Source organism: Sinocyclocheilus rhinocerous, unplaced genomic scaffold (genome assembly GCF_001515625.1).
Source record: "Sinocyclocheilus rhinocerous isolate Xijiao unplaced genomic scaffold, SAMN03320098_v1.1 scaffold4140, whole genome shotgun sequence".
In the NCBI taxonomy this organism is placed as follows: domain Eukaryota; kingdom Metazoa; phylum Chordata; class Actinopteri; order Cypriniformes; family Cyprinidae; genus Sinocyclocheilus; species Sinocyclocheilus rhinocerous.
This window is the reverse complement of record NW_015661995.1, coordinates 60,138-87,653: the sequence shown is the minus strand read 5'-3', so window position 1 is coordinate 87,653 and position 27,516 is coordinate 60,138. Positions and strand designations below refer to the sequence as shown.

Below are 27,516 nucleotides of genomic sequence, written 5' to 3'. Positions count from 1 at the left end.
ATATAGATTAAACTTTATTATAAAAATTATCCAATCCCTGATGAAAAAAACAATAGACACTATTAGGCTACAAAATTTGTAATGGTTTTACTGGTTATAATGGGACTTGTATTGGTTTTAATGGAAACTGTAATAGACTCTCTGGGTTTCTACTGGTTATTGGTCGCCTTCTATAGGTGGCTTGTTAAAACCAATAAATTCTAAATATGTCCCAAAACACACTACAGAAAACCATTTTTTAATGGTTAATAGTTGATGGTTTGTAATGGTATTTATAGTGGAAACCATTAGAATTTTCTGTGATGGTTTCTATTGTCTTTTTTTTACAGGGATATGAACTTGTACAAATCAATTGTTACTTTTAATCTTACTAATAGGTTTCCCTGTTTAGTTTAGTGTAGAAAAAATGACATCGCAAGCAAGTTAATTTTTCCTGAATAATTCTCACTCCAGGCTGAACTCAAAAGTTGGCAGTCCTGTTTGACGTAAGCTGAAGTTTTAGGTTTCCTGAACAACATTTACAAAATTCACTATATAAGTTAATGTTAGATCTTTTTCTCCAACCGCTGGTTAATCAGATGATAGAAATAAGTTCCGATACACTAACATTTTTCAAGTTACGGTAAGAATGTATAGCTAATGTGGGGTAATGTGAAGTAATCAGCAATTGTAGGATTTATTCATGCTTTTTTATGCCAGATTGGAGTTATACACTGATTCTCTGTCATGGTCTATGGACCCCCTGAATTAGCCTTGGCCACCCCATGTATAAAAGTCTAGCTCCGCCACTGAGTTTAGTGTTTGATGGCTGACATTATGGCCTCCAAAACTATTTTTGGAATATTTTTATCTTTTGCACAAAATTCTACGTTTTGTACACCTTTGTAATATTTATTCTGAATTGTTTTCCTTGTGTATGTAATCGTGTTTATTCTATAGCACACAGGGTTTCTGCAGGATTTTTAGGCTCAAATTTAAAACTTCTTAAGACCTGCACAGATAAAAATGAATGCCATATAAGTGGGGTGGAGCAATGTCTATGAGAACATATTAAACTGTAAAATGACTGTAAAAAGCATGATTTACAGTTCAGATACAGGTTTACACAAAATATATATTGATGACATTAGGCGCCTTTCCATTACAGATTTGCGCAAAACTTTGCCGATATTTTATAAATGTCGATAAAAAAAAGTATTGCGAAATGACGGCGTTTCCATTAACCAATGTTATGTGACTAAAACGTAACCTTTTGCCTCTCGCGATAAGTCATGGCAACGGATTTTGGTGGGATTTTGACAGATTTTGGCTATATTTATTAAAAGGAGGCGTATGTGTGTATCTTTACAGAAGCAGCACAGAGAGCCGCTTCAGAAACGTGCGTGGCGCGGCTGGAATAAACACAAGCATCGACTAGAGTGGCCACCATTAGCTTCAGTAGCTGTATCAGAGCCACACTGCGCCGCAGACGTGTGCAGTGTAAATTGTCTAAGCATTATTAGTAGGGAAAGCCCCTTATACTGGAGAGCGGCCACGTATGAAGTGTTTCTTGGAGGTTATAGTACATTGAAGAATGATCATATGATTTTCTACATACGCCATGTGACCTGTAAATGCGAAAAAAAACGTTTCCATTGCAGTTTTGCGAATAATTCCTTTTACGCATTGCCCGAAAATCCACCTCGTGCGAACTTTTTTGCGATATATGGGCGTTTTTACAAAATTGACTCGCTCATACCACATGCTGCAATATATTTAACCTCTAGTCTAGACCCGCCAAGCCGTGCTTAAGACCAAGTGGGTCCTTCCAATAATGATGCATGTGCTTTGCGCAGGCAGGACAGGAAGGAGCTGTTTCCTAGGACCGGGTAGGGGGCCTAGAAGTTTGCTGTCATATATATCCCTCTCCTGATCAGCTGAGCTGCTAACTGGGAGAACTTGGGCAGATGGGATGGTTTCCTCATCGTCTGAGCCTTCAAGTAATGCGGGGTCCTCATCCTTGCCTGAGCCAGGTGTCTCATAGTCAAGTGAGGAAATGTCAGGCAGGATTTCCTCAAGTAAACCCTCATCAGATGGGTCAGCCCAACTGAGAGCAGGCATGCTCTGGGAGGACCCCAGAGATGCAACTCTTTCACCCGCTCACAACATCGTCATATTGCTCATCTGTGCTTTGGATGGAAGCGGCCTTTAGCCGGTGACGAAGAAGCTTATTCGGAAGAGCGAGGCAATGGTATAGAAGCAGAATAATTGAGGTACTGAGCATGGGTGGCTTGCAGACCAAGTGTAACCAGTTCTACTTCACCTCGCTCCGAGCGGGATTCGAACTGCGATCTCCAGTGTGGGAGGCGGGCGCTCTAACAAGGAGGCTAAAGGCCACGGCCTCTAGCGTCAGTCTAGCGTTTTAGTCTTATTAGCCTACGACAGTTACACTCACCCCCCTAAACCTCACTCCCATCCGGGTCACGGCACCAAATGTAACCTTCGCTCTTCGCCTCGCTCCGAGCGGGATTCGAACCACGGTCTCCGGCGTGGGTTGATGTTGCCAAGTGTAAACGTGCCTTGTCCTGATTGACTGATGATCCGATCTGCTTGATCGGATAACGGTGATCGCATGTTAATGCCAAATGTAAACGCAACCTAAGAGGTCACGAGAAGCGAGTATCAACTGAGGAAGGGTAACGTGTGCATGTCTCTTTATGCTTTAGGTAAAGGCGTGATCCCTTACCTGGTATTGGGCATGCGCTCCTGTCTGTCAAGCCAGGCTTGGTGCAATAGGATGCTTCTGCAGAGGTCAGGTGTGGATGCCCTTCCCATAGGTGGATCTCAAACACGAGATGATGAAAGAGAACTTATCTCCAGGTCCAGTGAGTCCACCTACCACACCAGAAATTCAGAAGACAGGCTGTAGTGTAAATATTAGACTGCAGAACATGAAACATTTGCTGCTCAGAGCTGTTTGACATCCTACTGTGAACAATTTCTTCTAGCTTAGAAAGTTAGAGAACAAATGTAACGTGGCTGCTTCAGCCAAAGGAGTGTAGGACCCAATTGCAATGGCGTTTAATTAAAGGGGGAAAAAAGGAAATTCGGACAAAGAATGAGATATAAAAGGCATGGGCAAAAACAGAATTCAAACCAAACGTAAGTAAGTAAACACCAGACAAAGAACATAGGAAAACACTCAGGATTGTATAAAAAAAAGGGCTAACAAGGGTCAGGTGAAGATTATTAACTGTCATGGTAACTAACAAGGGTAGCTTTGGCAACAAACAAGGCACAAAGCAGACAGGAACTGAACAAGGGAAGTGAACTTGAACCAATATAGGAACAGAACTCTGTAATGGTGTCAGTCTAATTTAGCACCATTCATGAAATGGTTTTTGGGCTTAAATATTAATTTGAATATTTAGTTTTGGTCACATGTCGCTTAAGATGAGTATGAATGTAAGATAATATCTTCCTATTTTAGGGGGCACCAGGCAAGGAGTTGTTGAATAAATAAAGAGTTACATAAACTGGAAAAAAAGTCTGTTATCTGAAGGATTTGTGAGATATCATCAACTTGTAGAGCTTCTTACTGTATTATCAACGCAAGGAAGACATGAGTGTAATAAAAGGAATTGTATTAACAAAATGATAGACAAGAGTAACTAACAACTACCGGTGGGAATCCTTAAGCACTTCACGATCCAATCGGATTCCGATTCTGGGAGTCACGATCTAATTCCAAAACTCTTCTTGATATACATGTTTTTCCTAATTTCCTTCTGCTGTGCAAATACATCAATTTTACATTCACGTTTATAGTTGTAATCTCTGTATGACAGTATTGTCATCTTAAAAATAATGATGAAGATTGCTTTCATTTTATTTTGTTAACAAAGTTATATTCAGAGTGAACAAGCTCTGAATAAAACATGGAAAAGCCATGCAAGTACAAAGAAAGATTAAGAACAGAAGTTCTAAATCCACAACAGAGTATGACCATTTTTAAAGTTTTTTTAGAACCTTTTAACGAAGAAATGTCTTTAAAGCAAAAATAGTTTGGAGCCACAAAGAATTATCTTTCTTTATCTATTATCTATTTTTTAAAACATAATGCAGGAAAAAATTGTACCCGCCAATAAAATAAAACCTGACACTGGCCGAGTAATTCGCTTCGCCTCTTCAGAATTTGGTGGACGCTTTGCTACTTGCTTGAGGGTCCTTTGAGTGAAATTGGTAGTGGGTCTGTTTCTCCAGCTCTGGGAGGAATCACAGAATATGTTTCTTCATGTTAGTTTGCACACAGTATTGCACACCTTTGCCTTTGTCTTCACAAAATCCAAAATGTTGCAGTCGATTTCAAATTTGATGCCGCAGGTCATAGTTTGTCCATCTTTATCCAAACCAAGCGAATTTGCCAGCATAGGTTTATGTTTTCAGCTTCATGCACAGTCACTATTTGAATTGAATGCAGAATTGATTGTGGATTTTTGAGAATCGATTCAGAATCTTTAGAGAGTGTGCATTGAATTTATTTAATACACGAGTTTCACAATTTGAGTTGAATTACTGAAATAAATGAACTTTTCCATGACATTCTAATTTATGGAGATGCACCTGTAATAACACTTAATTCATTAATTAAGATGACACCTAACACTTAATTCATTGACAAGATATAATCTATTACAACACACATTATGAATAGTTATAATCCTTTCTACCCTTTAAAAACCTTTTGTAACGCACTATACCTAAAAGGCTTTAAGTAAAGAGTTACCAAGTTTTTATCTGACTTTGTCATTCTTTGTTTCTTTTGCACCCACAACAGGGCGAGAACTGTTAAAATGAGGGAACAGTACACTAAAAGGGATAGTTCACCCATAACAATAAAAAATTCTGTCATTAATTACTCACCCTCATGTCGTTCCAAACCTGTAAGACCCCTGTTCATCTTCATCAGCATCCTCCGTGATTATGGAGAGTACCACGATGCACTCGTGATGCTGACGCAGAACACGCATGCGCTGTGCCTTGTTTACAAGGAATGCACACACGCATCGTGCTGCTCTCCATAATGGCGGAGGACGGTGACGTGGAGGGAAATAATTGTTGAATAAAGTCGTTATTTTTGTTTTCTATGTGCACAAAAAGTATTGTCATAGCTTTAAACTACGTTTCTGGGTCTGGGAACATTTCAGTTACATTGCTGTCTACGGAGGGTCCGAGAGCTCTCGGATTTCATCAGAAATAATTTGTGTTCTGAAGGTGGAGGTCTTACGGGTTTGGGACGACATGAGGGTGAGAATTAAAGTGTCATGTTTCAGCACTGGTTGTTCACACCTCAGATCTAAGAAAGACTCCAGAAATGGGTGTAAATCTGTGGAAAAGTGGGAGTGTAGAGGGAGTGAAGAGGGGAGAAACCAACCAACAAAACACAGACCTACAACACACTCATTATACAGACAAATGAATATTAAAATATGAGCAGAGAAAGAAAAAAAACAACAACAACGGAGATAGGGGCCATCTTGATATATTTGAAAAATATAATAACGATAATGAACTCTCATGAAATCTTATCATTAGAGACTACTAACAGCCATCATGTACAAATCAAATATGTTTTGATTAATTATTATTTGAAGTAAACAAATAAGCAGATACAATGGTCTATATGAAAAATTTTCAATATAAAGAACATTTAAAAGTTTTCCATTTTGCAAATGATCTGAAGTGTTGTGCTACTTTGGTGTAGGGTTGTGTTAATTGTGTGTAGTGTTTTGACAAACCGGGCCCTGTTTTCAAAATTGTGCTTAAGCAATCGTAAAAAACTGTAATACAGTCTCAGAACAAACGTCACTTTAAAACAGAAAGAATAAAGGCATAGTTACTTTTTGTTTACTCTTCTTTTAACTTTTGGTCTATATTATTGTTCGTTGTGTATCAGGATAGTCTGTTGCCATAGCAATTATGATCAGACATACCGCTGTATAAATGTGATCCGTGTGAGTGTGTGTGAGTGTGAGTGTGTGTGTGTGTGTTTTACAGACAAAATGTTTTTAAAAATATAAGTGATATACATTTTATAATTTTGTTTCCTGAAAAATGTTATTCACAAAATGGAGAAACAATATTTGATCAATAATAAATAAGGTTTAATAGATATCAACAGCACCCACAGTGTACAACATCTGTCAATATAACATCATAAAAATAAAATCAACAATAATACATATTTTAAAGTCATATATTAAATAAATATTAAATGTCATATATTAAAAAAATAATAAATACTTTCAATAATTACAATAAAAAAAACATCAATTTAAAACAACAGTTATTCCAAAGTTCATCTTAAAGTCAGCAAGCATAACCCATTCAAACGTTTTACACAACCAGTGAGCGTTACTAAAATACATTTCCACACAGAGAATATGGAATGCAGGCAGGACTGGTTGTTCGGGTCACCAGTGGTCAGCTAGTTTGATGCAGCAATGTGGCGCAGACTGCGGAAGACGTCCTGAGTAAAGCTGCGCAGCTGCTGAAGAGAAAGATGGATGGCCACTTGGACTTGATCACCGCTGAGCCGTGGAGAGAGCGCTGGGAACGCTGCCTTCTGGGATACTGTGCTGGGAATCTGTGCCAGCTGCTGCACCTGAGCGAGAACAGCACAGCCCATGTTGAAACCAGATTCTGCTGTTGTAGGTGAGTTTAGTTGTGTAAGCGATGTTAAAGAGTCTGAAGGTAATACCTGAGCAGACAGGTCTGTGATATCAGCGAGCAGGAGGCTGAGTTCTTCTGTGGAGCTCGAGAGCTGTCTGAGGTCCTGCAGAAGTCCACGGTGCAGCTCCAAACCGGCCACAATACGGCTTAAACGCACATCCTGCTCAAAACACAATCAGTCACAAATAGCTCAAGCCTGTGTGTAGGACGTTTGACTTTAACACAAAGTTTGCAGGTTTGATTCTGGTGACGCATAAACTAGACACAGTTGTGCTGAACATATAATAAATTAAATGTACTTTAAATGGCTTCATCTGCATCTGTAGTTTACCATGATAGGCTATATTTAACACGCTTACACTTTAGCACGTGAGAGAGTATTTACCATGCTGAGGCCCTCTGACTTGAGCCCCGGCGGCGCAGGGATGCCAAGATCACTCAACCAATACTCCAAGTGTTCTGCTGCGCCGGAGAGACCCAAACCCTGCAAACAACAGCCTTCCATCACACACTATACTAGCAGAAGAGCAACACCACTGTGCCATCCAAACTCAACCAGAACAATTTCAAGTTATTAGTGAAGAATGGGTCAATTCTTCACTAATGCAAACCCCTAAGAGTTATGAGTGAAGGAGTTATGAGCTATGCTATGATAGCGCTTGCCGTCAGTACATGTGCACCCGTATGTACACAGTTTCTCACCGCGCCGGTGACGCTCGCCTGCTGCGCCGCGGGAATGTCGCTCAGGATCTTCTTGGCTAGACTCGTGGCGCGCGTCAGCGGCTGCGTCTGGAGCGTCGCGGCGTCCAGCAGCGTCACACAGCAGCGCACCGCGAGAACTGAGCGGAGAAAACGCTGTTAGTGATTCAGAGCAAACGCCATCTGTTTTATAGACGAACGCTGCACACACACAGGCTACTAAACATTTACATGGTTTACTTTGATCTCAAACGACTTTTCAATGACTACTCATAAAGTTTCCTAAATGATCAAATCTATACTTACTGAGGAAAAACTTCATTGTGGTTCTAAGTGCATGGATATTTTACTGCATTGGTTCACTGCATTAGTAGCCTATTTAAACCCAGTGAGATTGTTCAACTGGGGAAACTTTCATGAGCTGGCTCGTTATTGCGCCTAAATGATATTGCGTGCATGCTGCATTGCGAAAAACCAATAAACAAAGCATGAAAAAGAAAAAAACACTCCTTGGAGCAGGATGTTTTCACAGGGGCCAGCAACCAGTCTGGGGTGCCAGACATATTCATTATTCAATATAGACATGTGTACTGGACTGTTTTAGTGCCCAAAACACAACCGAGTACAATTAATGTCTACACTGTAAAAAAAATTCTGTAGTTTTTACAAAATAATTTTGGCAGCTGTGGTTGCCAGAATAATTTTGTAAAAAAATACAGAAAAACTGTAAACACATTTACGGCCAAAAACGGTAAATTTTACAGTATAAAACTGTAATTTACAAACAAGAAAATTTGAATGTAAACCAGTAAATTCAACAATGCACACTGCTATTAAAATCTGTTTTGTACATACTGACAACCACCATAATAATGCAGGTGGTAAAAGAGAAAGCCACATGAAGAATCAAAGCTCATCACAAGTAGCTTCGCCACAAGCAGAAGTATATACTAATATATAGAAGGTGCACAGAGTCATTCATGGAAACACAAAACACCATCATGGTGACACACATGATACTTAAATAATGCAATAAACTTTCATTAAAATGTAACATAAAGCCCAAATATACATAACTAATAACAAAAACTATTAAAAAAAACATGATTATTTAAACAAAATACTTTCAAATGTGGAGTGTCACGCAGGGAATTCTGGGAATATCAGTTTACAGTTTTTGACTGTAAATTATACATTGATCTGTTATGTTTACTTCTAAAAACTGTAAAAATTAACAGCATTTTACTGTAAAATTACATGAAATGTCTGGTTAGATATTTTACAGTTTTCCCTGTATATAGTAGGGGAACTTACTGTTAACCTATTAACAGTTTTTTTCAGTAGCGTTAAAATTACACTTATTTTTTACAGTGTACTTAACTGTAATTGAGATATTTGTGAATTAGATCAGGTAATACTGAGTGAATATGACTATCTTTGTATTATTGCTCATTCCTCACCTGCAGGTATTTTAATAAAGGGGCTCGCTATAGCTGTATTGCTCAGTCAGCTTCTCAAGCCCCCGAACGCTTGCTCTCCAGCAGTGCACACTCGTGGATGAGGCCTGATGCAGAGAGCGATCAACATGTGAAAAAGGCCGGAATCAACAGAAGACATAAATGCCAGAATATAAAATGAGTTCTTTTATGCATTTAAATGGTTTAATTTCCGCATGTTTTCTAGTACAAGTGCACTGTGCTCACATTTATTTGTGCATTAAATTACTAATAAAAATACATATCAGCTTGTGCCTCATTGTGATCTCGAATTGCAGAATATATTTTAGTACATGCATTTGAGTGTGCTGCGTATACATGCAGAGTTTGCAGCTTTAACCGCCTTTTTGGTCATTTGTGACTTAGCTGACGACAGAACTAGGTATGTATGCTCATATAGTTTCTTGTGCGGGTTATTAATGCTGAAGTGATGGAGCGTGCGCCACATATTCGCGTAGCGTACTGTTGAAGAGAGCGCCGTGAGCACAGTAAAGCCGCTGAGGGGACAGGACAGTGTGTCTGACTGACATATAGTCTAACAAGAGTACACGGCTGTTCTACTGAAGCTCCTATCTTTAGCGTTTCATGATATGGTCATAGATGCATCACCTTCCTGACATTTCCTGTCGCATGCACAAGTCCGGATCTGACGAATGTGACGGCGAAATCTCCCGGGAATTCTTCTGTTTCGTCACTGCAGGAAGCGCGAGGAAAAGCCCAGAGCGCTACAATAACCTCTGCGTCACTGTCAGACACACCTACACGACCTGTATTCTGAGTCGGGATCACAGCAGTGTGTTGAGCATGAGAGAAACACACTCGCTTCCTTCAGAAATACTCGAAGGCCGTTTCCTCGGTGTGATGTCTCGATGATCTGAATTCAGCAGTTACACAACACAGGCGCTCTGTTTGCACACTTTTAATGACATGACTAATTGCATTATTAATCACCATTAGGCCACCTGTTTATTTCCATATTTGTAGAATATACTTCCCTTGAAATGATCAGGCATATTTCTCCTAACAAATGGCAAAACAATATTAACAAATGCAAATGTAGCATCCTCAGTTCTGCTCTGAATAATGCATAACCCTGGATTCATCACTGAAACGGATTTTCTAGTAAATGATCTCAGATTTCAGATTACTGTGCTTTAAAGTGAATTGCAGATCTTGATTGAAAAGGGTTTGAGAACTGCTGGAAGAGCTGGCACACCTGCCGAGGAGACGCACTGATTATTACATTTCTGATCCTCAAATTTCAACCGCTAATTTAACGGCTGTTTTTATTCACCTCAATGAATCACAATGGTTTTTAAGTTTGTGTTCAACAATCTGAACATGCTGTACCACTGGAAAAAGAGAATTTAAAGCTAAAGCTAAACCTGCGTTCATGTGCTCAAACACATTCTGGGCAACAATGTGCAATATTCTGAATACTGAAGAGCTGTAATTAAATGATTATTGATTATGGCTATGGATGAGGTCTGCTGTAACTGATAATGTTTCTGCTGCAAAACAGAGCTCTATGAAGAAAATATAGCATGTCCCTCGTAAAAGACCATACATTAATAATAATAAAAAAGGTTAGTAGTTGTGGCTGATAATTACTATGAACTTGAACAAAATGAAATCTAATTTAAAGGAAGAGAGGTGTCCCATTTATTTTAACATGGCAATCTTAACAGTAATTATGGCCTTTGAGTCCATGCTATGTAGAGACATGTGAGACGTGTGTCCCCTAAATAAAGCGGAGTTAAACACCTGTCTTGAGCAGGGTGCAAAGCTTGTATTCATGTGTCTTATGTGTACGACGCTACTGAGCTAGGCTTGGATTCAACCTCCAACTTTTCTCTTTTTTATCAAAATGTGCTTCTTACCTTGGACTGTGTAATATAATCTTTAACAGCAATCAAGATGTTTTTATCGTTTCAAAACACACACTTACACTTTCACATGTGACCAACAATTCCTCAACAAATATAAAATATCATAATCAAATATGATCTAAATATTCATCAGACGGTGGTGAGGAAAACCTGAATTTGTAGTGATTTTAACTATCAAACACACCGAATCAATCAATCACTGTATTAAAACAAACACAACAAACAGTGAGTATGGTATTGTTTATAAAGCTTTTATTCGAGATTCAATCAAACTGTATTATGTGTAGATGTGTTTTATCCAGTGTTCTGTGTTCCCTCAACCCTGACTCTGCTAGAAGTGATGACTGTCAGCCCACAAAAACCAGATATGCTGTGTATTTAGTATGTACACATTATTAGAAAAATTGAACACTGTTTTATATTTAATATAAAATGATATAAAATAACTTGAAAACCACAAAAGTATGATGACCACCGTCAGACATCAACAGACAGAAAAGGTGGTGACAGAAAGTGAGGACACAACTTTGAAACCTTATGAAACACAACCTTGCTTTGATATGAGATACTATTAAGTGTTGCTTTTGATCAAACAAGCTCTTTTTCATCATTAAAAAACATTTTTATCCATTTCATAGCATATGAATGATTGAACCCTTCTCTGTGGACACACTGTTGTAGATGTAGTGAGAAGACAATAAGTGTCATAGATTTGATATAATAATGATCAAGTTAAATTGAGGAGGATAACTGTGTTAAATACATTCTATTATTAATCCCTCATAACATTTACGGGTGAACATATTTTCATTATTAAACCTAATAGCAGTTAAAATGGCTGGACATGTGTTGTCCCAGGACTCAAGAATCAGTGACATACAGACTGATTTTCTTACATTCAGAGGTTTTATTCTCATTATTGTAGAGCACATGACTGGCTAGATGTTTTCTTGTTTCACCTTTATTTATATAGCGCTTCACAGAGTCAAACGGGAAAGTAGTTTGTCAATAATGCAAGAAGACAATAACAGAGTCATTTTCCAGCTAAAGGCAGTTGATTGATGATTCAGTGATTCGTCATCATTCAGCTCTCTTCAATAGTGTCTGTGCAATCAGTCATGCGTCACCAACTAAACACGCCAGAGGCAACAGTGGCTCCATCGGGGACAGAATGGAGAAAAAACCTTGGGAGAAACCAGGCTGAGTCGGGGGCCAGACCGAACCAGCATGGTGTGGTTTAAGTCCAGGCTGCAGCAATGTCAGATTGAGCAGAGGACTCGTCTGGTTTCAAACAGAAAATACAGTTTAGAACAGAATAACGCATAAAGCTGAGATAAACCGTGTATTGATTTAGCATTGGCTCGTGTCATTGTGGAAAATCATTCAGAACCCAAAGTGTTTCGAGCAGTTCAGTCCAGTTTGGTGAAGTTCAACAAGTCCATGTTATGTAGAGATATGTCAGACGTGTGTCCCCTAAATAAAGCTGAATTAAACACCTCAAATTATTCGTTCACGAACTGCACATCACTGCAATTAATTGTGCAATGAGCATTATTAGAAAATCCACAGCAATGACGAGTAAATGGTAAAATTCTCAGACTTACTCTAGAACATTGTAAATCTGAAGACTTTCGCTTTCAAGTGCCGTGATATTTTTCTATGAAAGATATCTTAATGTAGGCCTAAATGTTTTAATGGCATAATATTTAAATGTAATGTATTTCTGTGATGCGCAGCTGTATTTTCAGCATCATTACTGCAGTCTTCAGTGTCACATGATCTTCAGAAATCATTCTAATATGCTGATTTATTATTATCGATTAATATTTGTTATCACTTATTAATAATGGTTCTTGTTATTAATGCTGAAAACTGTTTTTGCTTCTTAATATTTTTGTGGAAACTGTGATACTTTTTCAGGAGTATTTGTTGAATACAAAGTTAAAGAACAACATTTATCCTAAATATAATTTGTAATAAGTATATCTTTACTGTCATTTAAATCAATTTAATGCAACCTTGTTGAATAAAAGTATTGATTCATTTATTGTTTTTAAATCTTACTCCAGACTAAATGGTAATGTATCACATTTTCCACAAAAATATCGTGCAGCACAACAGTGTTGAACATTGATAATAATCAGAAATGTTTCGTGTATGTATGAATAAATGTTTCCACAGCTGGAACTCTGTTCTAAATGACAGATGACAAGCACCACAAAAACAGTCCACATTCTGCACTACATTCTCTAGAGCAGGGCATTGTGTCATATGGACTGATATTATAGGCATTTAACTTTAGTGATATTAATAAACCGTCCCTCTAAAAGGGACATGTCAAAATTCTTCAAAATGATTTACAATTTGTCATATACACCAGGAAAGACCAATTACAATGTAAAGTATGCCAGTCATTCATTAATGTTAATGATAATAATAAAAGCATTTTTATTTCTGTATGGTGTTATATCTTTATGTTAGTAAGTGGTGTTAAAACTGCTCTAATAAGCTGGTTTGGTTATGGTGTGATGCATGGGCCGCTCTGTGCCAAAAATCCAGAGCCACTTTCTAGCCCCGGCGTATGCTGCAAAGCGAAAGTAAAAGTTTCACACAAGTTCTAACAGGAAAGAGTTCCATGTCTTTATTTAAAATCAACACTTCTTTTATAAAGAACACCGCTTTGTCACATAACGCAGTGAAGCAGCCCGTGTGCCTCAATTAGCTCGTTATAGATGAAGATTTGTTGTTTTAGATGTACTTGCTGCTGTGCATAATTTATGTTGTTTAAATAATATTCTGTTCTGTAAATGCATTGTCTGCTGGTTTATTTAGCTACTTTTTCGAGTTTGGACCGCAGCAGAGCCGGGCTCTGTAGCGCACGCAGTACACATTTCTGCCACTAGCTGTCAGTATTACAAACTGCTCCTTTAAGATCCTGAAAACACCTCACAAAACCCCAACCAATAGATTCATCTTCCATCTCAGGAAATCTAACTGAAGAATGCCTGCTGTTCAGAACGAGTGGAGCAGATGCATTTCCAGACAGGAAGAACCCATGCAGTTCTTAACATGCATCTGTTCCACGCTTCCATCACCCACAAGGCCTTGCATTTTAATAGAAGAAAACAGGATTCAATGTAAATGAGTAACACAGACAAGCATTCCACACTGTACTGTCTGTTAACAACCTGACACTTTATATCCAGCCACTCAATTCCAAACTATTATCACGTTGCATTATGAATTTTGACCATTTGGTAAAGCAAGACAACGCTTTTCAATTCAATTCAGAACTTTCTAACAAGACGCTATTGTGTTGTATATGCAGCAAACCGCACCGTTGCTATGAATGTATAAAACTGATGCATGCATTAATGAAAAAACAACACAACTGGAGAACTTCTGATGTTCTTTATAATGTTGTATCACACAGTACGTTCATGGATTATAATAAGAGCAAAGCTAAAGGAGGAACAGACAGGTCAAATTCAAAGAAGAAAGGCTGCGAGACTGCAGACTCATGGGAAACTATCGTCATCATCTTCTGCCATCTCTTTGGCGAACTCCAGATCCTGCTGCTCCCGCTCTCGTCTCTCCTGTGAACACACACAGACAGTGATGAGCTCCAGCAGACGCTCTGCAGCGGCAGACAGCGTGTGTGTGTGTGTGTGTGTGTCACTCTTACCTCAGCAGACTCCAGGTCCTTGTTGTACGCCTTTGGTGGAAATCTCATGGCCTGCACAGAAACAGGTGAACAGCGCTTACATCGCTCCCTATGCCTCATCTAAAAGTACTCTTTTCCTTGCTTTAAACCCATACGTGCTGACTGTGAAACACAGCAGACTTTAATTAGATGCATTTATGGTGTAATTCATTGCCATGTCAATCTTCTGCATGCTTTACTACTTGAAGTAGTCCAGGCTCAGGTAACAAAGCACATGTTTGTTGAATCCCAGAAATCCTACCTTGACGGACATGTTGTGGATATCCAGACAGAAGGAGATGCGCTGGTGGAAGGCCAGCTGAGGCTCGCGAGTGCTGTAAATGTCCATGGTCTCTTTCGACTGGACGTAACCTTTCTCGTGGTTTATACTGGCCTCAATCACACCGTCACGGATGGCCTGGACAGACAGAGACGGTCACATGCTTCAGCTCAGTCCCTGATGAACACGACCGCACGAGTGAGTGAGTGAGTGAGTGAGTGAGCCTGACCTTGGCCACGATGAACTCTGCGTCTTCAGGACTGTCCAAACATGCAAGCGTTTTCGCCCATGATAAGACATTATACTCCTCAGCATGTTTTTTTTTTTTTAAAAAAGGTTAACAAATTCAACATATGACTAATCATAATTTATCCAAAGTTTCAAGTTTGTGTTGTTTTAATTCAGCTAGGCGTTCACACCGTGATCTTCTGCTGGCCGCACGTCTTATACCAAACTTTCCAAAACTACGAAAGCCAAACTTCAGAATGCAGCAGAATGGGAAAGTACTTGGCTTGAGTTTGTTTCCGGCCTCCAGCATTCACATCAATGGGGGAAAAACAACGCAGTCTGTACTACTGCAGGAAGACTCAATGTGCTGGCTGTCAGTAAAATGCCATTCTAGAGGGATGACGGTGTGTCTCAGACGAGCAGCACTCACCGGTCTTGATGACGTTGTGTCTCAGACGGATGATCAGCGTGTAGGTGCCGTCAGCCTGAAACTTCTCTCCAAACTGATCCAGCGCCTGGTTAAACTTGGCCAGATTTCCAGCTCTCACCGCTAGACAGGGCAGAAACAGCAGTTACTGTGAAACACCGTTCGTGAGAAGGAGTTAAGAGTGTGACGTTTCACTCCTCTCATGAGCCGCATTAACACACTACACTGAGTTCAGAAGCAGCAAGGTTAACAGGAGGTTCAGGAGAAACGTAAAATAGTTTTCTTGCATGGAGAGTGGCACATGGAGTTACCCTGAGTGAGCAGGAAGTAGGGCATGAGGGACCTCTTGAGAGACGGCTGGCGGAACTGCAGGCGGTCAGGAATCTCCCCCAGCAGCAGCTCCACCACGATCAGCAGCTTATGCACCTGACGGAGACACAGCCGTCACTCACAGCAGCAGCGACAGGAGCCAGTCGCACACACACACACACACACAGACACACTCACCGTCTGCTTGAAGCCCACGGCCGTGTGCTGCGGCGCTTTACGCAGCGCGTTCGTTAGAGTCCTCCTCGCCTCTGAATACTCCAGCTGGATGGCCTTGATCCGCCCTGAAAATGTGCAGGGCACACACAAAATTACATATTGTATGAGTTGGGATACAGATTGTTAGTGTTAAATGTATTATTATTCACAAAACTGTAGCATTAGCACATGTAGTCTAAACACATGCACAAAAGCCATAGCTTCATGACAAAAGTTACTAATGATATTACATCACTCCTGCCATTTGCCTGTCCAGACCACGTGATGTGAAAACTCAATCAGATGAAAACACTTTAATATTAAACAAAAACACATTCAGGAGGCGAGCGACGTCACAGAAACAGAACTGTGCAGTCAGGACACGGAGTAATACAATACACATGACGAAATTAATAATATGACAACATTTATTATTCCTATATATTTGACATTCCTGCCGAATTCAAGCACTTTCTTGCTGGATCCCGCAGCACAGGTTAATAATGGCCTCACTGTAACCCTATGATATAATACTACTAATACATAATCATAACTATAGTAATTGTAAAAGATAAGGAGGGATTGTGTTGTTGATTGAGCTAAACCTGAATTCAGAATACTCCTCTACGATTACTTTTGATGAAGTGCTAAAGCCTCAGTAGAAAACAAAGCCAGGGCTCCAGACTAAAGCCCCGTTCACACCAAGAACGATATCGTCTGTTTATTCTAAGCGCACGCGCGTCTGCAGCTTTAAATTCTCCAGCTCGTTACAGCAGGATTGATTCTGATTAGCTGTCAATGTTTCTATCGTTCATCAGCTGGAGAACAATCTTTCTGAAAGTGATTCCAACGATATCGTTTCTCTGTGCCTTTATCGTTATAGCTGTGGTGTGGACTCTACTACTCTGTAATATTGACAAGGATAATTAGAACTGTATCTTTATAGTTATGGTGCTTGGTGTGAATGGGTCTGAACATCTGAGAGCAGAGGCACCAGCGCCACTGATTCTGCTGGGGTGCTGTGTGGGGTTAGTAAAACAAAGATCATTTAATCATAAAATTACTTCCGTTTTGAATAAATAAGTGCAGTTAATAATAATATTACATGTTCATTTCTCGTTTATACAGATTTGACAGTAAAGCTCTAAGCTTGAGTTGGGAAGCATACTAAATTATTTTATTAACAACAGTAACATGCAAAATCTAATAACATAATATTTGATATAGATAAATTTATATATTCTATTCTTATTAAATGTACTATTATTATTCTATATGAAACTGACTAACAACTTCAGCGATTATGTGATTTAGTCACAAATTGAAGAAAGGTTTGTTTTTCTTACTCCACACACACACACACACACACAAAGTGTACAACTTACAAAATCTGATTTCTTGATGATTTGATATTTTATAATAGTGATTTTATAATTTCAAAATATAAAGCAAAACGTAGAAATGAATGACTAATAAGCCAATAAGTGCTCCTCTGCTGCCATCTACTGGTTATAATGGTGATTTGATGTATTTTTTTGATTTTACATAACTGTTTGTTTAGCACAAAGTATATTTTGGTCATCCTATAAAAACCAACATTCATCATTTTAGAGCTTTAAAGAGCTGGAAATAGTTGTGTGAAATGCTTGAAAGTCATTGAAAAGTGCTTGAATTTCCCTCACAAACCCTGAAATGAATTGATCACATTCGACTCTTCCTGCCACAACACTACGGTTACAGTTAGCGTTACCGCTTCTGGTTTCCTGACGTATGTCAGCGCTGTTTATGACACAAAATTCTAGGCCGAATTTGAATGATTCTCACTAGATCTCGCAGCAACCTTCATTCATTCTGCAGTGAGTTCAAACGCTTCTCACTGGATCTCGCAGCGCTGTGCTGTAACGGTGTCGTGAAATCAACTCTGGCTCCTCTCATCCCGTTCTCTGCGTAACGGAGGAGAAACCTTCACTCACCGGTGTAGTAGAGATAGCGCGCCCACTCGTTGTTGTTGGCCAGCTCGGGGAACACAGACTTGGACACCAGTTTCTCCGCCTGGTCATACAGATTGAACTGCAGGTAGTTGCGCAGCAGCAGGTTGAGCAGCGTGGCCTGGCCGTCAGCGTCATGGCGTAGCGTAGCCGTCCTCAAGCGCGTGTGCAGGAAGCTGTGCTCACGAGAGAGAAGAGTGACCACAGCAGCTCAGCTGAACCTAAGGTCAAAGGTCATGTGGAGAACAGGCTCACCTGCGGACCGCATCCAGCTGGTTCAGGAACTCGTACACGCGCGAATGGTAGTAATAACACTTGGCAGCCACTAAGTCCAGAGCCCGGCGGTTCTGAGAGCCGATCTTCTGGAGCAGATCATCAGACACTTTCTGGGCCTGTGCAGGACAGAGGATTCACTGAGGAAAAGCATTGTCTGGATAATCATCTCATCTGTCGAGTGTTTCTCCGATTAATCAGATTAAAACACACACACCAAATGTAACTGTTATTATCTGTATAAGAAACCGTGACCCAACTGTGCCTTCATGTGCTGGACTACAGTGAAATGAGTTCGATTTTATTTGATTAATTTTTCCATTCCTTTTATGTACACATGCATGGTTAAGAATAACTAATAAAGACCTCTGCATTGTCTTTCACATTTCAGCGGATGAGTGTTAGTCTGAGTTTGCTGACCTCGGCGTAGCGTGTCTTGTTGGTGAGGTAGACCACCATCAGCAGCTGCAGATAGGCCTCCACCTCTGGGATGAGCGGCGTCGCCGCAGCTTTCCCCGTGCGAGGCCTGAACGCCACGTCTCCTTCCTTCTCCACCGGCTGAAGCAGAGAGACACCGGTTACAGTCACGCACTCAGCCACTGGCCTTTCAGTTTAGGGCTGCTGCATGTAGAGGAAACGCTTGACCTGCAATAAAGCTCAGGGCTCAACATTAAGTGTTCTGAAGACGGCTCGCGCTCCAGACTAACCTCTGAAGCCTCTACAGATAGCAGCACCAGCACCTGATTCAGCAGCACTGAAATAATTAACGACTATTGATGATATTAATTAATAATATTACAAGTTTTGTCTTTTGGAAATGCACATTTAACAGTAGCAGCAGCTTGAGCTGGGATACGGATGCAAATGTATTTCCATTAACAGAAACGGTAACATTTCTGGAAACGATGGTAACAAACCGAGTTTTATAGGGTAAATATTCTGACTGACTAACTGAGTTAGGACTGCTCCTATTAAAATTAACCACTGGTCTTCCATGGCATCATATATTTGTAGATCATAAGCACAGGTAAAACCACACACGGCTCCTCACTGCGCCGAACTCCAGCGCTTCTCACTAGGGATGTAACCATATCAAAATCTCACGATATGATAATATTGCGATGTTTAAAAAAAAAAAATAAATAAAGAATTGGGGGGAAAAAATTTAATTTCGTACATTTTAAAGTTTAATTATTCTATCTAATGCACTTTGAGAGTTCAAAATTAAGAGCTGCAACCCATGTTCTTAACTAAGAAAAGTTAGGTAAGAAAATATTTTTATTTGTGGTATACTGTCTCAGTCTAAATTACATTCACACTGGTGTTTTAGGAAGCCAAACTAATTAGAATTTATTATTAATAATAATAACAACAATGACAGTAATAGCCATATATTGTACAACAAGTGCACTGTGAAATAAATGAAAATGAATATTTCATAGGTGTATTATTTTTGCTTTACACTGCAGTAGGGAAATTACAATACTTCTTCATAATGCCCCAAAACACAACTTTAAACACCTTTTACGTTAGAAGTTTAAATATATTAAAAAAACTACACTTTTTGCCTGAAAGACCTATCGTTTCATATCGTCATGTGGCCACGATAACATCGAGACAGTTTTGATATCACGATATTGATAATATCATTACATCCCTACTTCTCACCGCGCTGTTTAACAACGGTTGCATTTGCTCTAAGATCACGCTGCGCTTTTTTGGGCTTATTTGCGGTTTCTATTACGCAACAGAAATGGCAGTGTTTCTCAGTTAGTCAAATTGGTAGTGGCAGCACCTCTAACAAAACTCAGTCGCACCGGCAGGAAAAAAGGTAGCATTTAGTCACAGTCTGGAGCCCTGCATATCAGTCTATGTGTGCTTTAATATTCACAGTCCATAGCACTCTATTTGATTTGTGTGTACAGCCCAACTTCTGATTTCCAAACTGCAAACATGTACGCCGAGGAACAGAAAGCTGTGGGGTCTGGTACCTCGTCCAGGAAGCGGAGCAGGAACTCTTTGCTGGCAGCGTTGCACGTGAAGAACCCGGACACGGCTTTCTGCAGCACATTGGGATTGAGACGGCGGCTGGTGGAGGGCAAAGCTCGCAGGGCACGGAGGACGAAGCGCGGCTCCTTCCCCTGCACGGCCTTCTCGATCTGCTTCACGTGCTCCTTGATATCTGCAGCAGACAGACACATTCAGAGTCACCCACAGAGCTCTCCACACGCCTCGGAGTACATCAGGAAGCCGTTAGTGCTCGACTGGACAGCGAACCTCTCACATTCAGAGGAAAAAGACATAACAGGAGTGACTGTGTGTTTCACTCCTTTCCAGTTAACACTCCGTTTGTGCTGTTCTTTATCATCATTTTTAACACTGAGACTTACAATAATAACAATGGCTGACTTAGTGACTGAGCATTCAAGGAAAACAGTCGGTTACGTCTAAAGTAATGAGCTGATAATCTAATGTTAAACCTATTAAAATGTAAAAAAAAAAAACCACATGGCTCCACAGAGCCGTCACTTTACAGAGTCGCAATGACCGTTATTTGTCAGTGCGTCACTCCTCAAGAGTTTAATGAGTGTGTAGATGACACGAAGCTGCCGGCGTTAGCTACATTAATAACAGATGGGCACTATTTGAATGGGTTCCTATGGAGACCGGAACAGAAGAGCATTCATTCGGAAGTTTGTAATGAATTCATAATGTTGGCACTCATCGTTTACTCAGGGAAAAGGTCTATATAATATCAGTATATGAGACCTGTGCATTAGGTCTTAAAGTGACAGCAGCCTAATATACCTGCTGCCATCTGTCATTAATGTTAATAAAACAGAGAAAATAAGCTGCTGCTCTTGACTAAATCAATCTGTAGCTGTAATTAGAATCATCTTTAATCCGTACAGTGAAGACTGTGCAGTTGTGTTAGAAGGGCTCACTGTTTTGACTGGCAAAACCACTGATCTAGAGCTAAAGCTGTAGGACCAGCCAGTACATGTTCTTCCTCTCTAAATAATAGAGAGCATTTTAAATCATCTGTCAGAGTTTTCTTTGATTCACTTACATGCTGTTTAAAATAATAAATAAAGTCTCATCAAGTTTCATCACATGCTTAGTTCATATGAGGGCACATGGATATATAATGCAATATTCAGTGCCATCTGAAAAATAAATGTTAAGATAAAAATCATCAGTGTGTTGAAGCATAGCTACTTTTAATGATTTTTATATAATTACAAACTATTTTAATTGTTATAATTATTTTGTTAGAAAATGTTTATTTACTATTTATTCAGGTTTTTTAAGGTATTTTATATTTTGATACTTAATTTCCATGATCTAAATATTCTTAATTAAAAGTTTGTTGCCATTTGGAAGTGTGTAGGCCTTCTTGCATTATTATGCTGTTACATTATGATTATATATTCAGTGGCATAAAATGGTCTTTAAAATGACAATAATATCGCTTATCGCAATTATTTCTGAGGCAATATATCGCACAACAAACAGATGTTATGGTGACAGGCCTACTCATGAGAACAGCTCGTCACTCCACGGAAGAGAGGGGCGGGGTCAGCAGAGCTCATTAGCATTTAAAGGGACATGCACCGAAACGGCTCGCTGTGAACAGAGCTGTTTTTGACAGGGTAAAAAAGGTGTTGTTTTACACTACTTTTGAGAAACTTTAACCAAAATATGTTATAGCCTTTTCATTAAGACCCTAAAGAATCATATCAACTTGTGGAAAACGGGCATCTGGTGACCCCTTTAAGCATTTCTGACCTGCCGTCCACTGCCAGGATTATTTTTACCAATTCTGAATCTGGTCAGTTCTCCTTCTGGCTCTGTACGCATCAGAAAGCAATGATCGGGTAATAAACGGGCAGATTACCGAGAGGAGGTCGTTATTGTCAGCAGATGTCAGAGTGGTTTGACCGGTAAACACCAGCGCTGCGTCTGCTCGTGTCGTGACTGATATATATGATAATGATGATGATAATAATGATATATATATGTGTGTGTGTGTGTGTGTGTGTGTGTGTGTCCAGACCGTCGAGCTTCAGCTGGTCCTGCTCTCGCGGCGCGCGCGGTTCCTCCTCCTTCATCTCCACATCCTGCGAGTCCGCGCCGCTCTTCTCTTTCTCCGCGCGGGGTTTCTCGCGTCGCTTTGCCGTCGCTTCTTTCATGTCGCCGCTCAAGAGCTCGATCGCGTAACGCCACAATCACGCGTGTAAATAAGAAGTGGCTGGAGCGCTTGAATTCACGCCGAAGATGACTGGCAATTCTGACGGGCCGCGGTGCATTCTGGGACGCTGGCGCTCTTCCTCGCGCGGTTTCCGTGTGGAGCCGAGGCGCGCGAGGAGAGTGCTGCCATCTAGCGCTCAGCGTTACTACAGCAGCTCGAGCAGAAGCGGCCGGTTTAATCTATTCTCTCTGCAGCGCTCGATCAAAGCATGCGCATGCGGGGGTTACTGCACACGAAACACTCACTGTTTCATTTAAAGCTTCAGAGCCCTGACCTCTGCAGCATCTGTGTCCTCAGCCAGCTGACAAGTGTTTAATTCATCCCCAGAAGAGCTGATACCTTGAAAAACATTCATATTTACGAGCAAAAACAGAAAAGGAGAGGTGGGGAAGCCTTGTGTAAGCCCCTAGACAGTCACTCCTCAGAGTTTAATGAGTGTGTAGATGACACGAAGCTGCCGGCGTTAGCTACATTAATAACAGATGGGCACTATTTGAATGGGTTCCTATGGAGACCGGAACAGAAGAGCATTCATTCGGAAGTTTGTAATGAATTCATAATGTTGGCACTCATCGTTTACTCAGGGAAAAGGTCTATATAATATCAGTATATGAGACCTGTGCATTAGGTCTTAAAGTGACAGCAGCCTAATATACCTGCTGCCATCTGTCATTAATGTTAATAAAACAGAGAAAATAAGCTGCTGCTCTTGACTAAATCAATCTGTAGCTGTAATTAGAATCATCTTTAATCCGTACAGTGAAGACTGTGCAGTTGTGTTAGAAGGGCTCACTGTTTTGACTGGCAAAACCACTGATCTAGAGCTAAAGCTGTAGGACCAGCCAGTACATGTTCTTCCTCTCTAAATAATAGAGAGCATTTTAAATCATCTGTCAGAGTTTTCTTTGATTCACTTACATGCTGTTTAAAATAATAAATAAAGTCTCATCAAGTTTCATCACATGCTTAGTTCATATGAGGGCACATGGATATATAATGCAATATTCAGTGCCATCTGAAAAATAAATGTTAAGATAAAAATCATCAGTGTGTTGAAGCATAGCTACTTTTAATGATTTTTATATAATTACAAACTATTTTAATTGTTATAACCCTAAAGAATCATATCAACTTGTGGAAAACGGGCATCTGGTGACCCCTTTAAGCATTTCTGACCTGCCGTCCACTGCCAGGATTATTTTTACCAATTCTGAATCTGGTCAGTTCTCCTTCTGGCTCTGTACGCATCAGAAAGCAATGATCGGGTAATAAACGGGCAGATTACAGAGAGGAGGTCGTTATTGTCAGCAGATGTCAGAGTGGTTTGACCGGTAAACACCAGCGCTGCGTCTGCTCGTGTCGTGACTGATATATATGATAATGATGATGATAATAATGATATATATATGTGTGTGTGTGTGTGTGTGTGTGTGTGTGTCCAGACCGTCGAGCGTCAGCTGGTCCTGCTCTCGCGGCGCGCGCGGTTCCTCCTCCTTCATCTCCACATCCTGCGAGTCCGCGCCGCTCTTCTCTTTCTCCGCGCGGGGTTTCTCGCGTCGCTTTGCCGTCGCTTCTTTCATGTCGCCGCTCAAGATGCCGATCGCGTAACGCCACAATCACGCGTGTAAATAAGAAGTGGCTGGAGCGCTTGAATTCACGCCGAAGATGACTGGCAATTCTGACGGGCCGCAGTGCATTCTGGGACGCTGGCGCTCTTCCTCGCGCGGTTTCCGTGTGGAGCCGAGGCGCGCGAGGAGAGTGCTGCCATCTAGCGCTCAGCGTTACTACAGCAGCTCGAGCAGAAGCGGCCGGTTTAATCTATTCTCTCTGCAGCGCTCGATCAAAGCATGCGCATGCGGGGGTTACTGCACACGAAACACTCACTGTTTCATTTAAAGCTTCAGAGCCCTGACCTCTGCAGCATCTGTGTCCTCAGCCAGCTGACAAGTGTTTAATTCATCCCCAGAAGAGCTGATACCTTGAAAAACATTCATATTTACGAGCAAAAACAGAAAAGGAGAGGTGGGGAAGCCTTGTGTAAGCCCCTAGACAGAAGAAATCCTCTAGAAGTGCCCTGCATCATGTTAACAGAGCTGTCATCGCTTTTCTGAAGAAATATACTCACGTTGCCAGCATCAATTTGTGTTCCACTGTATCGAACGCTTTATTCAAACCAATAAATAGTATTAGGTCCCTGAGAAGGTGCTGTAATCAGTCAAATCAAGCATAAGACCAATATGATTACATATACAGTATGTCTCCCTTTCATGAAACCAGCCTGAGACTGATCCAGCACTACTTTTAGCCTGCTGGCAAATATAAGAGAGAACAATCTGGCATCCGTGTTTAATAAAGCTATCTAGAGATAATGTGTCCTCACTCGGCTTGGGGACTGGAGTAATCACCCGCTTCTTTACAGATGCAGTAAACCGCTCAAACTAAAGAGGACAGCTTTAGACGTTCACTCGTAAGACCTTCAGTACCAGGAGTTCTTAATATTGCCAATCATTTCTGTAATTCATCGTTAACAAAGGTACTATTATCCAAGTTTTCTACGTTTTCTGTATTTCAGAGCTTTTAACGTTTAATCAAATTCAGGATATATGTTTTGAGATTGTAGGTAAATTATCTGTGAGATTGTTATTTATGCGTAGTTTGTTAATTGATAATCTTTCTTGTGTTTTTCACCAAGCTCGAGCCACTTTCTTCTGCAGCGTATGAAAGCACCTTCGCTGATTTAAACCCTCTTGTGAGCTTCTTCTTCTGTTACATCTGTTTCATCAGACTCTTGGATGATGGCTAGTATTTTGGCCCGTTTATTTCTGGCGATTGTTTTACAACTACTTTATTTTTGGCTAAACTCCTAGCTCTATATTTCATAGGTTCCCAGTGCAGTCCATGTTGGTTAGTAATTAATCCATGCTTTAGTATTTCAACTATCCTTATGCCATCACACTTAAATTCCTCATTTAATAATAAAGAATGGTTTACGATCCAGTGCACTTCTACTCATGTTCATTGGTGGTAATAGAAATGTGAAGAGATGTGTGGTCTGTAAAAACGGTCTACCAGGAGTCAACTCCTCTGATGTTAACCGCAGATCTAGACCAGACCGCAAAGACTAATCACTGTTCTGCCGCGTATAGAACAGTTTGGAGGGTTAACTTCTCACCAGACATCAGCAAGTCCGAAACTATTGCATAGTCCAGAAATAATTACTAGCATCATCTGTTACTCCTTTGGGAGGCCATCTATGCAAGTTATTATCTGGGACGTCATTAAAATCCCCCCCAAGTGTAAATTTAGCATTCATGTATTTAGTTGATAGGTCTGCGGTTCGTGTTTCTAATTCATGAAGTAAAAACGTGTAGATTTGCAGTTAGTACCATGAATATGTGAATATGCGAGTCCTCCAGTATGAGTGTTGTTATTATTGCTGTCCCTCTGAGAATAGCTGATCCACTGATTCCTGTAATAAAGAAAAACCAGCCGTTATCTCAGAAACAAACAGATAGCCTTTCTTTTATTGAAACTGCGGATGCCCCTAACATGAAGAGAAATTAAAGAAAAAGTCAGGATTAGAAATACATTGAACAACTAAATACCGTACTTTAGTTTACTAAGCAAAAACTACAACAATTCCCGGCCGACCCTTCTGTGTTAATGAATATGAACTTACTAAAAAATGCATGCTATATATTTGATATATTGTAAGTGAAGGAGGCGTCAAAGAGAGAGAGGGACACTGGGGGGATGTCCGTGGACCTGTTTTAACTGTGCAGAACATCCCAGAGTATAACAGTTTAAGCAAATTACTTTTTTCTTTAGTTTTTCTTTTTTAATGAGCGTGACCCGAACAGCGGGATTTCATCAGAGCCACGTGCCTCTCGTGCAGCACTCTGCTTCTAACGCACGCATGCGCAGTTGGTGTGCGCCGCTCCTCCGGGACAGCAGGCGGCGCTGCAGCGCGGGGCCGCAGCGGAACACGGCGAGTGGAGGGAAATTCTATTCTGGATGACAACAGAGTGCCAGGAGAAACACTGTTGTTCAGGATGAGCTCGAGCAAAGCGTAGGCAGAAAGGCTTTTAGGGAGCCTGAACGCCTCTGTGCGGATGATGAGCAGCAGCGCGGGGTTAGAGGCGTCGCTGCTCGACGCGCTCGGCGACGCAGACGCCAGGTAACCATCGCTGCGGCGTGTCAGGCGTCACCAGCGCCGCGTCTCTGTACAGACTCCGTATTTCAGTCCAGACTTCGAGAAGTGTCGCTGCTATTGCTGCAAGTGCTTCAGATAAAGTAGGAGGTTTAGTGTAACGTAATGTCTCAGTTCAAAACAACCACTTCAGCAAGGTTTTACAATCTGTTCTGTCCGTTGTAATACATTTTGAATAATAAATTATAAATATGAAAGCTTAATATATGTTAAAGGACGCGAAGCATGTCATGTCAAATGGATAAAGTAAGACAGTTAACTTAGTTATTATCATGTCATTTATTGTGCCTTTTACCCCAAATACTGCCAAGCCATTTGTCTGTGAATATATATTTGGTCATTTGAACAATTCTCATTTTCTACATTAAAATAAATAAAATAATAATACATAAATAGATAAGTAAACCGACCTCAGCCAGGGATGCGAGGGAAGAACATCTAATCACTATAATGCCGATCTGTCGAATTAGGTTATTTGTTTCTGTCACTGTGAAACAGCAAATCTAGATTATTCATAATCATAATCATAATATTATATAGGGGACACACACATTCAGAGCGGTTAGAAGAGACCGGTTTGGTTAGCATGGCTTGTGGCAGACTTTTCAATAAGAAGTTAATAAGTAAATTAAATTGTAGAATATTGTCTTTTTTTGCTATGTTGCCTTGTTGTGCATCTCTCCAGCGATTAACACACACAGCGGCGTTGTGTTACTGAATCAAGTTGGGTTTTGGAGTGACTCACTGACTCGTTCATATACTCTTTCTTTGCTTCTGAATGAATCAGCACTGGTCATTTTAGTTTTTAATTTGAGTTAAAAGCATTATTCTGCTC

The 27,516-nt window shown here is 40.4% G+C and overlaps 2 protein-coding genes across 2 annotated transcripts in view; one reads left to right on the top strand and one right to left on the bottom strand.

Moving 5' to 3' along the window:
- Positions 1–14,016: 14,016 nt before the first annotated feature.
- On the bottom strand, positions 14,017–24,234 carry LOC107727147 (26S proteasome non-ATPase regulatory subunit 3-like). The gene is made up of 13 exons (XM_016536931.1): positions 23,916–24,234; positions 20,211–20,401; positions 18,640–18,777; positions 18,202–18,338; positions 17,932–18,122; positions 15,941–16,044; positions 15,745–15,859; positions 15,433–15,556; positions 15,271–15,289; positions 15,008–15,082; positions 14,761–14,916; positions 14,481–14,531; positions 14,017–14,391 (listed from the first exon to the last, which is right to left on the bottom strand). Exons 1-13 carry the CDS (start codon positions 24,049–24,051, stop codon positions 14,314–14,316), a joined length of 1,515 nt encoding a protein of 504 aa, XP_016392417.1. The 5' UTR covers positions 24,052–24,234; the 3' UTR covers positions 14,017–14,313.
- A 2,245-nt stretch (positions 24,235–26,479) lies between these two features.
- LOC107727149 (uncharacterized) overlaps positions 26,480–27,516 on the top strand; it is a 24,549-nt gene continuing 23,512 nt past the window's right edge. Inside the window, exon 1 of the mRNA XM_016536933.1 lies at positions 26,480–26,648. Within this exon, the coding sequence (XP_016392419.1) occupies positions 26,584–26,648 (65 nt within the window). The 5' untranslated portion in view covers positions 26,480–26,583. The remainder of the gene's footprint in view (positions 26,649–27,516) is intronic.